At 44.3% G+C, this 16753-nt stretch overlaps 1 protein-coding gene across 2 annotated transcripts in view; it reads right to left on the reverse strand.

The window, feature by feature from the left end:
- Positions 1–16753, reverse strand: part of chn2 (chimerin 2) — a 251322-nt gene that overhangs the window by 14887 nt on the left and 219682 nt on the right. For both annotated transcript variants that reach the window (XM_059945052.1, XM_059945053.1), the window contains 4 exons: positions 12700–12873; positions 10338–10415; positions 7064–7201; positions 5203–5308 (listed from right to left, as the gene is read on the reverse strand). In XM_059945052.1, the coding sequence (XP_059801035.1) occupies positions 5203–5308; positions 7064–7201; positions 10338–10415; positions 12700–12873 (496 nt within the window). The remainder of the gene's footprint in view (positions 1–5202; positions 5309–7063; positions 7202–10337; positions 10416–12699; positions 12874–16753) is intronic.

Below are 16753 nucleotides of genomic sequence, written 5' to 3' on the forward strand. Positions count from 1 at the left end.
GACTCCTGCGATGCTGCTGGTACCAAACTTTATCGGTCTCTGCCTTTTCTTTGGGTTCATCAGAAGTATGGCAAGGGGGAGCTTCCTACATGGGCAACAGCTTGCTCTCCATATCGTATTACTCAGGCTTGTGTATCTAGACAGCTAGGACGCAACATCCATGTTCAACCCTGACTGATGGAGGCTGTACTCAGTCCAATGTGCACATTAAACGTTGGAGCTTGTTTCTGAATAGTTGGTGTATCTCTTTGCTCACAGAATTGAACACACGTCTCCAGCCACAGTTCGAACTTCCCTTGAAGAACATTACAAACGAACTGGTTAACTGAGAAGTATTGGCACTTCTTCCTTGGAACCATTCTTCTGCACAAAGCACTCCTTGCCATAGGGTCTCTCCTTCAGATGGGATGCTCCAAGTCTCTTCTCCATGCCTCCTTCCCTTCCGATGCCTCCCAACAAAAGAGGCTGACCCAGACCACTGTCCCTCAGAAATCTGATCCTGCCCAGCTCTCTTGAATGTTCCATGGCATCCCACGGGACAGAATGTTACAGAACATCGCCAAGGCAAAACCGTTTGGCTGACACAACATTCCGAAGTTGAGCAAACAGCCCTTATCTTAGCCAAAGCCAAAACATGAAGCCTAACTAACAGAACACTGGGTTTGCAGAGAAGTTGCTAAATAGAATACCTAACAGCATAGCAGTAGAAATACAATAAAACTTGTCCTTAATCAGGGCTTTACATAAACAAAAATAAGAAAAAAAAGTGCTACTGAATAGGAGTTACCAACTCAATGATTCATAGTTTAAAGTAGATTTATTTTCAAAATATGTGTGCAGTGCAGTGTACAACCCTGAGATTCATCTCTACCACAGACAGCAGCAAAACAAAGAAAACCATGGAAATAATTCTAAGTAAAACATCAAACCCCTCCCCCCAACACTCAAAAACAATTCGTGCCAACGCCAAGAGTGAAAAACACAGAATTATAAAACACTTAAGAGTCCAGGCACATTCAGTTCAACTCTGTTCAATCTAGCACTGTATCATTCATTAGAGCGATTCTGGCGGAGTTTTCTGGAATGCAATACTGATAATTCTATTACATCTGTGTAACCCCCTGGGTCGCCTCAGGCTCGCTCAGCTCGTTCTTGTCTAGGGGGAGCAGCCTTCGGCCCGCCAAACTGGGTAATCAGCTGGTGTGGACGCTGTGTGATGTCCCCGCCTCGCCCAAAAACAGACAGGACACCATATGCGATTAAATGAGTACAATTTATAAAGGTTACTATAACTAAGTGATTAATAACGATACAGTATATATGAAGAGAAAATTAAAGAAAAGGCGTCAAACTTATCAAAGTCCAAACCACTTCGTGCACAGCCGTTGGAGCTCAATTACTGAAGTCTTCTGGCCACCATTCGCTCCCCTCCGAACTCCTCGACTCGCAGCTCAGGACCCTCCGAACTCCTCGACTCTCCAAACAGCTCAGGACCCTCCGAGTGGTCAACCAAGCACATCTAGCTTCATCCCCCGCCTCCTCGGAGAATCTCCCGGCCTCGGACCCCCCTTTGGGGTCCGATCCTCGCCCAGCTTAGAGCATTGCGTCCTCTCTCTCGACCCCCTTGCGCCGATCTGCCCAAAAGCCCGTCAACAAAAGCTTACAGACTCAGAAGAAAGAACATTAATCCCCATTTGGTTTACAAAGGAATACCATTCTCGTTATCAGTAAATTAGCATTCCTGCTAGTTAACAAAAAGAAGAAACCCTCTTTACACTCTCCCTCCACCAAATAAAAGTCATGTCCTCATGATGACTACTAAATAACTCGCCACCTTTCCTGCCAACACACCGTAACCCAAGCACAAACAGTGACATCTTCTCCCCACACAGTAACCCTCACGCCCTGTTTTTCAGGCGCTACTTAGGGCAACTATCTGGGAGTTCCCTAACCCTTCTGAGACCTCCGTACCCCCTCACCTAAACCCTTCAGGCTCGGACACAACTGGGGATACCTTGGGCCCACTACCAACTCCTCTCTCAACCTCTCACTCATGCCCCACACTGCACACAGCTAACCCTCCCCGCTACACCTGACTCAATGGGAGAAGGGCCAAAGGTCTCTTCCTCAATCGAGGGAAAGTCAGCAAAAGGCAGCATGTACCACACATCCAGCACATCATCCATCGAATCTGTATTCTTCCTCATTCCTGTGATCGGTAGCTGCTGTTTGATCTTCTCCAAACGGAAACACGTGGCCTGCACTGCTCCCGCAGTCTCTTCAGCCTCCTGTTCAGTATTCACTGCACTTCTCTCCAGCTTTTTCTTCCTCATGACTTCTTCCAGATCAACTTTCAGGTTTTGCGCTTCATTTGAACTGTCGATGGTCATCTTCAGGTTCCCTTCAAGCTTCCGCTTCTCTCTTCTGAGATTCGTCTGTAATTTCTTCACCTCCGCAAACTCCCCTCTCCGGGTTCTCAGTTTGCTATTACCCTCAGTCAGACAACTTTCTTCATTCTCTCCAACTTGTAAGTCTTCCGAATGGTTCCAGATCACTTTCTCCAGTCTCTCCGTCTTCATTTCAAACTTGATTCCGTAGAGACAGTCTCTCACGAGCTGCGACCTTCGCCAGCCCTGGCACGTGTCCCGAAAACACTTTAACTCGGTAGTTCTCAGCTGCTCCTGCAACGACCTCACTTCATATTCTCCTGAGGCAAATCCAAATACCAAGAGATCATCCACATACACCAAAACTCCAAACGCCTCCACATCCCCTATGGTCTTCCACCTGCCCCGCAGGAAGGTTGCAAGGGCTCCAGATATGCCCTGTGGCATCTTTTCGGACCCGAAGACTCCTAGGGAATTTATAACGGCTGTCTTCTCCTTGTTGGCCCCACTCATCGGGATCTGGCAACATCCACTCCTCAGATCCAGCACCTTAAACCACTTCACACCACTCAGACAGGCCATCGCCTCTCTGGCCCTCAGGGCCATATTCTGGTCACTGACAGTGCGCCTCTTCAACGCAATATAATCCATACACACGCTGCCTACATCTTCCACGGCTGTAGGGGCCAGTCGCCGCAACCTCTCTCTCTCCGAGGTGTCTTCAGCAGTCAACTCCCCTCCCTTGTGGTATTTTGCAGCGTCCACGAAGAGGGTCTCACCATCAGATGCTTCCCCCAGGCCGTACCACCACTGGCTCTTGTTTGAATTCGTTATCAGCCCAATGCTGCTACACACGTCCGCACAAGCAGCTCGAAACCCTGGGTGCATCGACAATGCCTCCAAACAGCGCTCACCCGCCTCCTCCGGGCAGGCCCCCAAGCGCACCAGCAGGATATTGGTTCTCTCTAGAACAGAAACGCTGCCCGTCTCAACAGGGTCCGGACACATCAGCATTAACGATTCATGAACCTCAGTCTCCTCCACATTTGCCTCTAAGAACTCCATTTTCACTGACCAACAATCGCTGTCTGGATAATCACCGACACTGGTACCCCGAATCTCCAGTGTCCTCAATGTTGTCAAGGGTAAATGCTTCCAATAACGGTTATGAAACAAACTGTACAGCAACTTCACCGGCGCCCCGGTGCCGAGGATGGCTTTAACTTGACTTCCATCCATCCGTAACAACACCTGTGCGCATGGCCCCTCTAAGCCTTCAGGAATAGGGTCTGCTCCTTTCGGGAGTTCCTTGGTACATTGCTGGGAACGTGCTCCCCCAGAGACCCCAAGCCGTTCCCCCACTGGGCCTCCTCTAAGTTTCCTGACACCTCTCGAATCAACGGAACAACTGATCCCCTTGACAGATCCCCTTGGCACCACAAGCAATTTATCTGCCCCCCTAGGCAAAAAGGGATACCCTAAAAACTTCCCACCAATCTCCTGCCACAGATATAATAAGCCCCCCAGCTGCGGCATTTGACTTCCAGTCGAACCACACGCATTTTCCCACACTTTCCCAGAACTGGCAGCAGTCACTTCGAGGTAATTGCGCCTGACAGTTCTAACAAAGTCACCAGCCCCCCTACTCAAACTTTCAACCCGTCCCTGTCGCTTTTCCTCAGCCAAGCACTGCCACTCACCCAACAACTGAGAGGTCCGCTCCGCCCACGCCTCCGCCCCTTTAGGGCTGGACATTATTCCAATAACCGGGCGGAGCTCACCACTGCTGAAACATCCCAACCTGTCACTCCTCAATCTCCAAACAGTACGGACAACCCATGGTCCCACCACCATTTCGTCAGCCAACAGCAACCACCCCACCCAACACACACACCGCGATAACCAGCAATCGCACACCCACAAAGGCACACCAGCTCTTCGCCGCAGACACAATTTAAAGAGGGTGATCACACAGCTTCCACAGAAATCAATCCCGGACGAGCACCCCACAATGTAACCCCCTGGGTCGCCTCAGGCTCGCTCAGCTCGTTCTTGTCTAGGGGGAGCAGCCTTATGCCCCGCCAAACTGGGTAATCAGCTGGTGTGGATGCTGTGTGATGTCCCCGCCTCGCCCCAAAACAGACAGTACACCATATGCGATTAAATGAGTACAATTTATAAAGGTTACTATAACTAAGTGATTAATAACGATACAGTATATATGAAGAGAAAATTAAAGAAAAGGCGCCAAACTTATCAAAGTCCAAACCACTTCGTGCACAGCCGTTGGAGCTCAATTACTGAAGTCTTCTGGCCACCATTCGCTCCCCTCCGAACTCCTCAACTCGCAGCTCAGGACCCTCCGAACTCCTCGACTCTCCAAACAGCTCAGGACCCTCCGAGTGGTCAACCAAGCACATCTAGCTTCATCCCCCCCCTCCTCGGAGAATCTCCCGGCCTCGGACCCCCCTTTGGGGTCCGATCCTCGCCCAGCTTAGAGCATTGCGTCCTCTCTCTCGACCCCCTCGTGCCGATCTGCCCAAAAGCCCGTCAACAAAAGCTTACAGACTCAGAAGAAAGAACATTAATCCCCATTTGGTTTACAAAGGAATACCATTCTCGTTATCAGTAAATTAGCATTCCTGCTAGTTAACAAAAAGAAGAAACCCTCTTTACATCTGGATGAATTCCAAAGAATTTTATAGTTTCAAATATTGATACTTTACAAATTACCTTAATTTATGAATATTGACTCTCTACATGTTAATACTTTTCAGATGAATACACAAATCATCAGAGTGAGAATGCAGCTTACTTTTTCAGATGAATCATCAAATGTCGCAAAGTCTCATAGTGCGCCGGAGGTAGTAACATCAATGATTCATGGATCGCCTCCAGCCTGTCATCCGGGCTAGTAATTTCTGATTAAAAACAGATATACATTACTCATAAAGCAAACTTTAATTCACACGAATCTATCGAACTCCCTTAGAATTAAGCCAGAAATGTTTATTCTTTAATGGATGTTGAACGCAACGTCAATATAACATTAATTCAGGGGTTCCCTAACTGTGCTCCACAGACCCCATGATTATGGGTTCATGGCATATAACAGGTTGGAAATCCCTGCATTAAAAAGTTTCCTTGTATTACAGCTTCCAATTTTACTCAGTCCTTTCCATCTTTCCAAGATAATCTGCCTGGTGAGATGCAGTTATAGAAGGTACAGGTGTTCTCTGATATCTGATTTCAGTAGCAACTGATCACACATTGGCCTTGAGAGTGTTCTGCAAGCTCTTGACAACTGCGGTGAGTTTTAGAACACAGCACACGATGTTGTGGCAACCTTTAGCCTACTCCAAGATCAATCTAACCCTTCCCTCTCACATAGCCCTCCATTTTTCTTTCATTCATTTGCTGATAGGACAGTGGTCCCCAACCTGGGGTCCACAGACCCCTCGGTTAATGGTACGGGTCCATGGCATAAAAAAGGCACAGGGCATAGAACTGTGCAGCACAGGAAGAGGCCCTTCAACCCACAATGTGGTGCCAAACCAATTAAATTAGTAATCAAATGGTCAACTAAATAATCCCTTCTGCCTCCACAATGTCCATATTTTTCAGTCTTCCTCATACTCCATCTAAATGTCTTTGAAATTCCTTAATGATCTGCCTCTGGCCCCACCCCAGGCAGCGCATTCCAGTCACCCACCCACTCACTGTGTTAAAAAAAAACTTGCCCCTCACATCGCCTTGGGAAAAGGTCACTGACTATCCACACGACCTATGCCTCTGAACATCTTGTACTCGACTACTAAATCACCTCTCACTGTCTCCCTCTCTTGCCAAAGAGTCCTGGCGTGCTGAGCCTGTCCTTATCAGGGTGTCGACCAAGCTGCCACTGGAAGTGATGGATGTGTCTTCAATTGACTACATTTAAGAGAAGCTTGGATAGGTACATGGATGGGAGAGAGCTACTGTTATTGTGCAAGTCAATGGGACTAGGCACAATAATATTTCACCACTGACTCGATGGGCCAAAGGACCTTCTTCTGTGCTGTCGTGCTCTGTAACTCTTTAGTTGATATAGAAGTGATTAAGGTCTCTGCTGGTGTGTATACTACTCTGAGAACTGGCAAAACTATAAATCCTATCATGAGACTATAAGATATAGGAGTAGAATTAAGCCATTTAACCCATTGAGTCTGCTTCACCATTTCATCATCCTCATCCATTTTCCCTCTCAGCCACAATCTCCTGTCTTCTCCCCGTATCCCTTCATGCCCTGACTAATCAAGAACCTATCAACCTCTGCCTTAAATATACTTAATGACAGCCTCCACAGCCATCTGTCACAGTTGAACTGACCGGCAAAACTTACTAATCAGGATTAAAACATGGAGGATGATCATTTAATTATCAAAAGACATCTGTAACTCCAGTTCCACTGTCCACTTGGGAACAAAACCTTATAGGTGAGAGTGGGAGAGAGAGGGAGGACATCATGCTTGTATTCATCCAGAACATTATTTGAAAATAGTTTGATAAAATTCAAACTGCATGCATTAATTGGTTAAATAGCATCTTACTCATTCCTTTTCCCATTTTTCACAAAGTCTGTTCTTTTCCTCACTGCTGAAAGTTAGATGAGATCACAAAATTGCGAGGATACTTACTGGCTGATTCAATGAACTTCTGATACGAATCATAGGTGATGACAGGTATTGGCAGATCCCTAAAGTACAGCTTAAGGGCCCCAGCAATGATATTGACGTCTGCATACATTGTGGCAGAGATGTCAGCTTTGTCACCATCTGGAAAAATTATTTAAAAATACATCAAAGTGAAAGAAGGAATGGCTATGCAAAAGTCACAGTTTGTCCTAATGAAGAGTAAGAGCTGGATATCTGAGTACATTATCGTTACAGATTGCACCAATAAATATTCAAGTACCATGTTCACTGATATGTGATTGATTGGAGCAAATGTTTACAAAAAATGGATTGCGCAACCGTATTTGCAGAACTATTGCAACTAATGATTAAATCTATATGAAATTTGTTATGAATATTTTCACAATCTTTAATATTCAAGAGCAGTATCACCACAAAGGCACCTACTGAGATTCTAATTCTATATCTTGGGAGTAATGAAGAACTGGGCTGATTGAGCAAATCATGGCAGACTTGGCCAATTCTGAGCAGTTGTACCTTCAGTTCTACGTTGATTTAACAGCCAATAATTTCCATTCCAAAAATATTCGAAGTATAAAGCTATAGAATGCAACAGCGCAGAAACAGGCCTTACAGCCCATCCAGTTTGTATCAGCCTGGCTTCCTGCCTAGTTGAAAACTCAGGTTCTCTGTGTTATATATTTGTTGTATTTGCACAGTGTGTCTTCTTTTGCAAATTGTTTACTTGTCAGTATTTGTTTGTGTGTAGTTTTTCATTGATTCGATTATATTTCTTTGTTCTACTGTGAATCCCTGCAAGAGAATAAACCTCAGGGTAGTATATGGTGACATGTATGTACTTTGATAATAAGCCCAGACCACATTCCTCCAAAATCCCTTCCATTCAGAGACCCATCCAAACTTCTCTCAGATATTACAATTGAACCCACACCTACCACCTCGACAGACAGCTAGTTCCACCCTCTAAAGTTCTTGCTGAAATATTACAAACTTAAATATTTCCCTTTTCACCCTTAACCTATGAACTCAGCCTATCCTGGGGGAAAAGCCTGCATTCTACTCCCCTCAATTTTGTACCCCTATAGACTAAGAAAATAAATTTAACTGTAATTAAGTTATAATTTGAAGTTCAATCACTGTATCATGTATTAATTTTAAATTTCATCACGTAATTTACAGGCGTTCAATTTATTGGGAAAAATATACAAGGAATTATACAATTTCAGTGTTTCACAATATGCATTTGTTTCACAATAATCTCCAAGAGATTGACTGCATCTCAGTTATTATTCCTTTGTAGGCAAATTTTAGACCAGAAGACCATAAGACATAGGAGCATAATTAGGCCACTTGGCCCATCAAATCTAATTTGCCTTTCCATCATGGCTGATTTATTATCCCTCTCAATCCCATTCTCCTGCCTTCTCCCCGTAACCTTTGACACCTTGATTAATTATCAACATGCACCTTAAATATACTCATTGACTTGGCCTCTGTAACCATCTGGGGCAAAGAACTCTACAGATTCACCACCCTCTGGCTAAAGAATTTCCTCCTCATCGCTTTTCTAAAGGGGCATCCTTCTACTCTGAGGCTGTACTCTCTGGTCCCCGACTCCCTCACAAGAGGAAACATCCTCTCCAAGCCTACTCTATCTAGGTCTTTGAATATTCAATAGGTTTCAATGAGATCCCCCTCATTCTTCTGAACTCCATCAGGTACAGGCCCAGAGTCATCAAATGCTCCTGATACATTAAAGATTTTGATCTGCACTTGACTCAGTCTATAGTATGACGAGAATGCAGTGTACTCCTGTTTCAAAGATGCTGCAATGGGAAACACTGAGAATACTTAAATTCAACTAATGCTCCAATTTAACCATCTCTCTTCTTCTACTTCAATCACTAGACTGCCAGGACTTTTATTTTTTTAAAAAATTTTTTTTATTAGTTTTTCAAAACATTTTACAAATTAAAAACCCCAAATCCCAATGAGGAACATTAAAACAGTGCAAAATTAAGCATACAATAACAATATGCTACAAAGGAAGAGAACTTAGCAAAAAAAAAGCACCTGAATTAAAGACAAGTAAGCTTAGTGTCCTCCCTAAGCCCCACAACACAAGAAAAAAACAACAGCAACTCCAGACCAACCACAACACAATATAGAGAGTATAAGTCAGGACAGCCAAACTCCCAGACTGTGGGGACTTTTATAATCATGCCAGTTCACCCCTGGTTTCATCTTAATCTAGGTCAGACCATTCCATGATTTCTTTTACTGAATGTTCAAAGTCATGTGCAGGAATACAGGCATCACACACAAAATGCTGGAGAAACTCAGCAGGCCAGGCAGCCGCTATGGAAGAGAGTGCAGTCAACGTTTCGGGCCAAGACCCTTCATCAGGACTAAAGATTTCTAAAGATGCTGCCTGGTCTGCTGAGTTCCTCCAGCATCTGCAGATTTTCTCTTGTACGGTAATATAATATGGCTCCATATCTGTATAGATTCATCTTTACCCTCCTTATGTAGGCAAAGAAAAAAAAATTGTCCCATAATTCAGAGTCGGAATTAATATTGCTGACATGTAAAAATTATTTTATGACTGCAGTACAGTGTAATACATAAAAACTATAAATTACAATAAGGAATGCATATAAAAATTAAAACAAGTGGTGAAAAAAATAGTGAGATAGTGTTCATGGGTTCATTTTCCATTCAGAAAGCTGATGGCAGAAGGAAAGAAGCTGTGTCTAAAACATTGAATATGTGTCTTCAGGCTCCTGTACCTTGTCCTTGGTGGTAGTAATAAGAAGAGAGCATGTCCTGGGTAATGGGGTCCTTAATGATGGAATCTGCCTCTTCGAAGCATCACCTTTTGAAGATGAAGCTGGCTGAGCATGCAGCCCCCTGCAGCTTTTTCTGACCCTGTAGAGTGGCCCCTCCATACCAGACAGTGATGCAACCAGTCAGAACACTCCTCACGGTACATCTGTAGAAATTTGCAAGCCTTCGGTGACAGAGCAAATCTCCTCAAACTGCTAATGACATATAGCCGCCTACATGCCTCCTTCAAAATTGCTTCGCTATGGTTAAATAATTGTAACCAAATAAAAATCTGTACTGATTCATCATTCTCCTCCTTTTGTAAGCAAAAAAAAAAAAATCAAAACTGGCCCACAATTCTTTCTTTATAACAATGGGCAAATTTGCAAGAACTAATGATTCCAAAGACCTGTTTTGTTTTCCCACTCACCTCGGTCAAATGCCATTTTAACATCTTCTATGTGTTCGCTAAATCCAGACACTCTGTAAAGCCCCTCGGATTTCAAACCTGTTGAACAAACAGAAACTGCTATTTCACTAACCGGAGATTTATATGGTGGAAATGATATACGCACCGATTGGTTGTGTGCCCGTAAAGTGACACTAGGCACAGGAGTGGACTCTGATGGGAAATGATAAAGTAGTGGTATGTGTCCTCAGGTTACCCCTTCCCTGATGGTAGTAACGAGTAAAGGGCATGCCCTGGATGATGGCAGTCCTTAATGATGGATGCTGCCTTTTTGAGACATCACTCCTATGAAGATGTCCTTGATGCTGGGGAGGCTAGTGCCCAAGCAACTTCAGACTGTTAGCAATAAGTACATGATTACCTCTACTGGTTGTAATGGGGAACGCAAAGGTTTCTTTCCATCCCTTAAGAATCAATTTGTTATTTTCATTTTTATATACTGATTACAAAGCATTACAGACTGCACTTGTTATCAAGTATGCATCCTAGAGTGCTGGTAAGTCAATAATATTCCTGTGTGGTATAGCAACCCACAAACAATAGAAAGTCTATGAAATGCTGATCACAGCCACGATAGAAACAGCAGCAAGTGTTCAACAATGTTCAGCCAGAGGACAGAATTTCTGATCTGTTGCATGTCTGCCTCCTTCCTATCATAGAATAGTATAGCACATTACAGGCCCTTCGGCCCACAATGTTGTGCTGACTCTCAAAACCTGCCTCCCATATAACACCCCACCTTAAATTCCTCCATATACCTGTCTAGTAGTCTCTTAAACTTCACTAGTGTATCTGCCTCCACCACTGACTCAGGCAGTGCATTCCACACACCAACCACTCTCTGAGTGAAAAACCTTCCTCTAATATCCCCCTTGAACTTCCCTCCCCTTACCTTAAAGCCATGTCCTCTTGTACTGAGCAGTGGTGCCCTGGGGAAGAGGCGCTGGCTGTCCACCCTGTCTATTCCTCTTAATATCTTGTACACCTCTATCATGTCTCCTCTCATCCTCCTTCTCCCCAGAGTAAAGTCCTAGCTTCCTCAATCTCTGATCATAATCCACTCTCTCCAAACCAGGCAGCATCCTGGCAAATCTCCTCTGTACCCTTTCCAATGCTTCCACATCCATACTATAGTGAGGCGACCAGAACTGGACACAGTATTCCAAGTGTGGCCTATCTTTAATTGATTAAAATATTAATGGAATAAACAGTAAAAGAAAAATTATTTTGCTTATTTAACCATTTGTCAAATTATCATATTCTGATTACATTGGATTGTTCTGCTATTAAAATATAATGCAAATTAATTTCTAACCAATTGTCATATTTAACATTTTCTGACAACAGTAGCCAGTTCAAGGTACATTTATTCTCGAAGTATCTATTAGGAGTAGAACTCTGAGATTCGTCAATTAAAATACAGTATTTTGCAAATGATTTTCATCATATTACCGATATTCTGTATATTAGTTTTAAAATTCATGCCACTAACTCAGAGTCACCATCCTCAAGCTCTATTCTTAAACACAAAGACCATAAGACATAAGTGCAGAATTAGGCCATTCAGCCCATCGAGTCTACTCCACCATTCCATCATGGCTGATTTATTATCCCTCTCAGTCCCATTCTCATGCCTTCTCGTTGTAATCTTTGACACCCTGATTAATCAAGAAACTACCGACCTCTACGTTAAATATACCCAATGACTGTCTGTGGCAATGAATTCCACAGATTCACCACCCACTGGATAAAGAAAACTTTCGTCATCTCTGTTCTAAATGGATGTTCCTTTTTTTCTGAGGCTGTGCCCTCTGGTCCAAGACTTCTCCACCGTAGGAAATATTCTCTCCACATCCACTCTATCTAGGCCTTTTTAAGATTTGATACGTTTCAATGAGATCCACCCTCCCCATTCTTCTGAACTCCACCAAGTGCAGGCCCAGACGGCATCCTGGTGAATCCATTCTACACCCTCTTGAGTGCTATTGCCTGCTTTTTCAGTAATTAAACCCGCACACAGTCCACTAGCTAAGATCTGACCAGCTGGAGTATAAACTCACTATTTCTATTTTCAGTGCAAGAGAGAAAGAGAAAGGAGGGCAGGGAAAAAGCGGGGAGAGTGGGAGGGATGGAGGGAGAGGAGGAGCAAGAGGGAGTGAGAAAGCACCCAAGAGTTTGGCTGAAAGAGGGCAGTGAAGGGTCATTAGTAGCAGAAGACACAGACATTATCCTGGCAAAAGCATATCAGTTACAAAGATGTACTCTTGTGTACATCATTAAATTCAAATGATACTTTTCAATTTTGTAAAGAAAATGTCCAAACCTCGAGCCTCAATCTCCCGAATGCACATGTCCACCACCATAGGCCTCTGCGTATTGTGGGCCTTCACCAGTGTCGTCAGGTCACAACTGTACACCTTCTTGATTCTTTTGAGGTCAGGCTGACAATCATTAGGTACAAACTTCGAACACTGCTTATGTACATTCAAACCACAATCTGAAATGAAAATTAAACATAGGTATAATTGCAGGGAACAGCTGTTTCTGAAATACTCAAACTACCCCATCTGGCACCAACAACCATTCCACGGTCAAGGTCACTTGGATCACATTTCTCCCCCGTTCTGATGTTTGGTCTGAACAACAGCTCTGATCTGCTAATTAAATTTGCTGGTGACACTACATTGATTGGCCTAATCTCAAGCAATAACAAGGTGGCCTACAAGGAGGAAGTTATCTCTTTGACATAGTGGTGTCAAGAAAACAACCTCTCCCTCAATGATGCAGAAACAAAGGAACTGGTTGTGGGTTACAGGAGGAATGGAGACGGGCTAACCCCAATTGACATCAATGGATTCAATGGGTAAACTGCTTTAAGTTCCTTGGCATAAGCGTCACTGAGGACCTCACGTGGTCTGTACACACCAGCTGTGTGGTGAAAAAGGCACAACAGCGCCTCTTTCACCTCAGACTGTTGAGGAAGATTGGTATGGGCCCTTAAATCCTAAGAACTTTCTACAGGGGCACAATTGAGAGCATCCTGACTGGCTGCATCATTGCCTGGTATGGGAATTGTACCTCCCTTTATCGCAGGACTCTGCATAGAGTGGTGCAGGCAGCCCAGCACATCTGTAGTTGTGAACTTGCCATGATTCAGGACATCTACAAGAACAGGTGTGTAAAAAGGGCCTGTAGGATCATTGGGGACCTGAGTCACCCCAACCACAATCTATTCCAGCTGCTACCATATGGGAAACTGTACCACAGCATAAAATCCAGGACCAACAGGCTCCAGGACAGCTTCTTCCACCAGGCCATCAGACTGATTAACTCAAGCTGATTTGTGTGCATTTCTATGTTACATTGACTGTTATAATTATTATAAATTACTATGATTGCACATTTAGACGGAGACGTAAGAAGGAGTACATCTGCATACTTTTATGCATTGAGTTGCTGTCACATGATTGGTTGTTTAGATATTTGCATTACTGAGGCGTACAGGCGTACCTAATAAAGTTGTCACTCAGTGTAGCAATCTTGTATAGAATGCATTAAACTTTTAAATAAATTTCTAGCAGAAAGAAATAGAGTGAATGCCCGATAATTCAGAGCATTCACAGTAAAACAAATAATACAATTGAGTTAAAGAAAAACTACACACAAGGACCAACAAACAATCAATGTGTAAAAGGTGACAAACTGTGCAAATACAAAAAATAACTAAATAAATAATATTAAGAATGTAAGTTGCGGAATCCTTCAAAGTGGTTGCACAAGTTGTGGCAACATTAGCACATTTGCTAACTCTTAGCAACACCATGACCACTTTGAACATTTTGAACTAAAGTGGACTTTTTAAAATTCTAATTATGTTCCTTCTTGTGGAAATAGTGTACAATAAATTTAATTTATGTTTTTTTTTGTGAATGCTGTTTATGTGATGCTTTGGGTTTGTGATGTTGTTATAATCAAGTTTTTGGCTGCGCCTATGTATACATGTGCCTATGGCAATAAAGTTGACTTTGACCTTGAAAGGGAGCACCAGATCCAAGGCCCTACTGAGTGGGAAGGGAATATAGCAAACATTACCTAGTTACCAAATAGTTCAGATATCGAAGTTCTACTGTAAATGGAAACTATTTTCCATTCTAAAGCTCGCAGTAAATATCACCATATCCTACCCTGAGATTCATGTTCCTGCAGGCACTCACAATAGAACAAAGAAATACAATAGAATCAATGAAAAAGCTACACAAAAAGACAAACAGTACCAGCTTACCCGCCATCCAGGACAAAAAGCATATAGAGAATGGTGCCAGATAAAAGGCAGCAATATTATGAAGGATTCCACACCACTCCCATCAGAGAAGAGGTGACGCAGCATCAACACTCGGACCACCAGCCTCAAAAACAGTTACTTCCTCCCAAGCAATCTGACTGAACAATACCTCTAACCACCCTACCACCCTCTGCCACAACTAAAGCTACATCAGCCACTCATCTCCCAAGCTCCTCAGCTCTTTTATCCCCCCATTCACTGTCACTTCACACCTCATCCCTACACTGACTCACTCCTCTCTACAATCCTTCACTAACCCTTCCCTCCCCATTCAGTCACTTCACACTGACACTCTACACTTCATGCCCACACTGACTCACTCCTCTCTACAATCCTTCACTAACCCTTCCCTCCCCATTCACTGTTACTTTACACTGACACTCCACACCTCATACCCACACTGACACATTCCTCCCCACAGTCCCTCACCACCCCCCTCATCCCCCATTCACCGTCACTTCACACTGACACTCCAAACCTCAACCCACACTCACACACTCCTCTCCACAGTCCCTCACCACCCCCTTCATCCCCTCATTCACTGTCACTTCACACTGACACTCCACACCTCATACCCACACTGACACACTCCCCTCCACAGTCCCTCACCACCCCTTCATCCCCCCCATTCACTGACACTCCACACCTCATACCCACACTGACTCACTCCTCTCTACAATCCTTCACTAACCCTTCCCTCCCCAGTCACTTCTCACTGACACTCCACACCTCATACCCACACAGACACACTCCCCTCCACAGTCCCTCACGACCCCTTCATCCCCCCATTCACTGTCACTTCACACCTCATCCCTACACTGACACACTCCTCTCCACAGTCCCTCACCACCCCCTTCATGCCCCCATTCACTGTCACTTCACACTGACACTCCACACCTCATACCCACACTGACACCCTCCTCTCCACAGTCCCTCACCACCCCCCTCATCCCCCCATTCACTGTCACTTCACACTGACACTCCACACCTCATACCCACACTGACTCACTCCTCTCTACAATCCTTCACTAACCCTTCCCTCCCCATTCAGTCACTTTACACTGACACTCCACACCTCATACCCACACTGACTCACTCCTCTCTACAATCCTTCACTAACCCTTCCCTCCCCAGTCACTTTACACTGACACTCCACACTTCATACCCACACTGACACACTCCTCTCCACAGTCCCTCACCACCCCCTTCATCCCCTCATTCACTGTCACTTCACACTGACACTCCACACCTCATACCCACACTGACACCCTCCTCTCCACAGTCCCTCACAATCCCTTCATCCCCTCATTCACTGTCACTTCACACTGACACTCCACACCTCATCCCTACACCGACACACTCCTCTCCACAGTCCCTCACCACCCCCTTCATCCCCCCATTCACTGTCACTTCACACTGACACTCCACACCTCATACCCACACTGACACACTCCTCTCCACAGTCCCTCACCACCCCCTTCATCCCCCCATTCACTGTCACTTCACACTGACACTCCACACCTCATACCCACACTGACACACTCCTGTCCACAGTCCTTCACCACCCCCTTCATCCCCCCATTTACTGTCACTTTACACTGACACTCCACACCTCATACCCACACTGACACAGTCACTGTAGGGGACTGTTGTGTTTTCATACGTCCTGCTGCCATGTAGAAGCTTCCCCTTTCTCAGAGTCACTTTGTCACTTTATCAGCTCCGGTCAGTTACCTCACATACAGATACTCACTTTATGTACATACAGTCTATGAATACCAGTTAATCTTATGTACTATATGTGGATACACACTCAACAGCGATTGTACAGTGTTTTGAAGGATTGCTTTTATACTTATTGTGTTTTTTAAATTGTGTTCTTTACTCTTAGTGTTTTTAATTCTGCATCAGATCCAGAATAACAATCATTTCCTTCTCCATTACGGTTGTATTGAAATATCATACTGGGAATATGAGGGGGAACTCAGAGGGTGGCAAGAGTGTGGAACGAGCTGCCATTGCAAGTGATGGATTT

This window comes from Hypanus sabinus, chromosome 20 (genome assembly GCF_030144855.1).
Source record: "Hypanus sabinus isolate sHypSab1 chromosome 20, sHypSab1.hap1, whole genome shotgun sequence".
In the NCBI taxonomy this organism is placed as follows: Eukaryota; Metazoa; Chordata; class Chondrichthyes; order Myliobatiformes; family Dasyatidae; genus Hypanus; species Hypanus sabinus.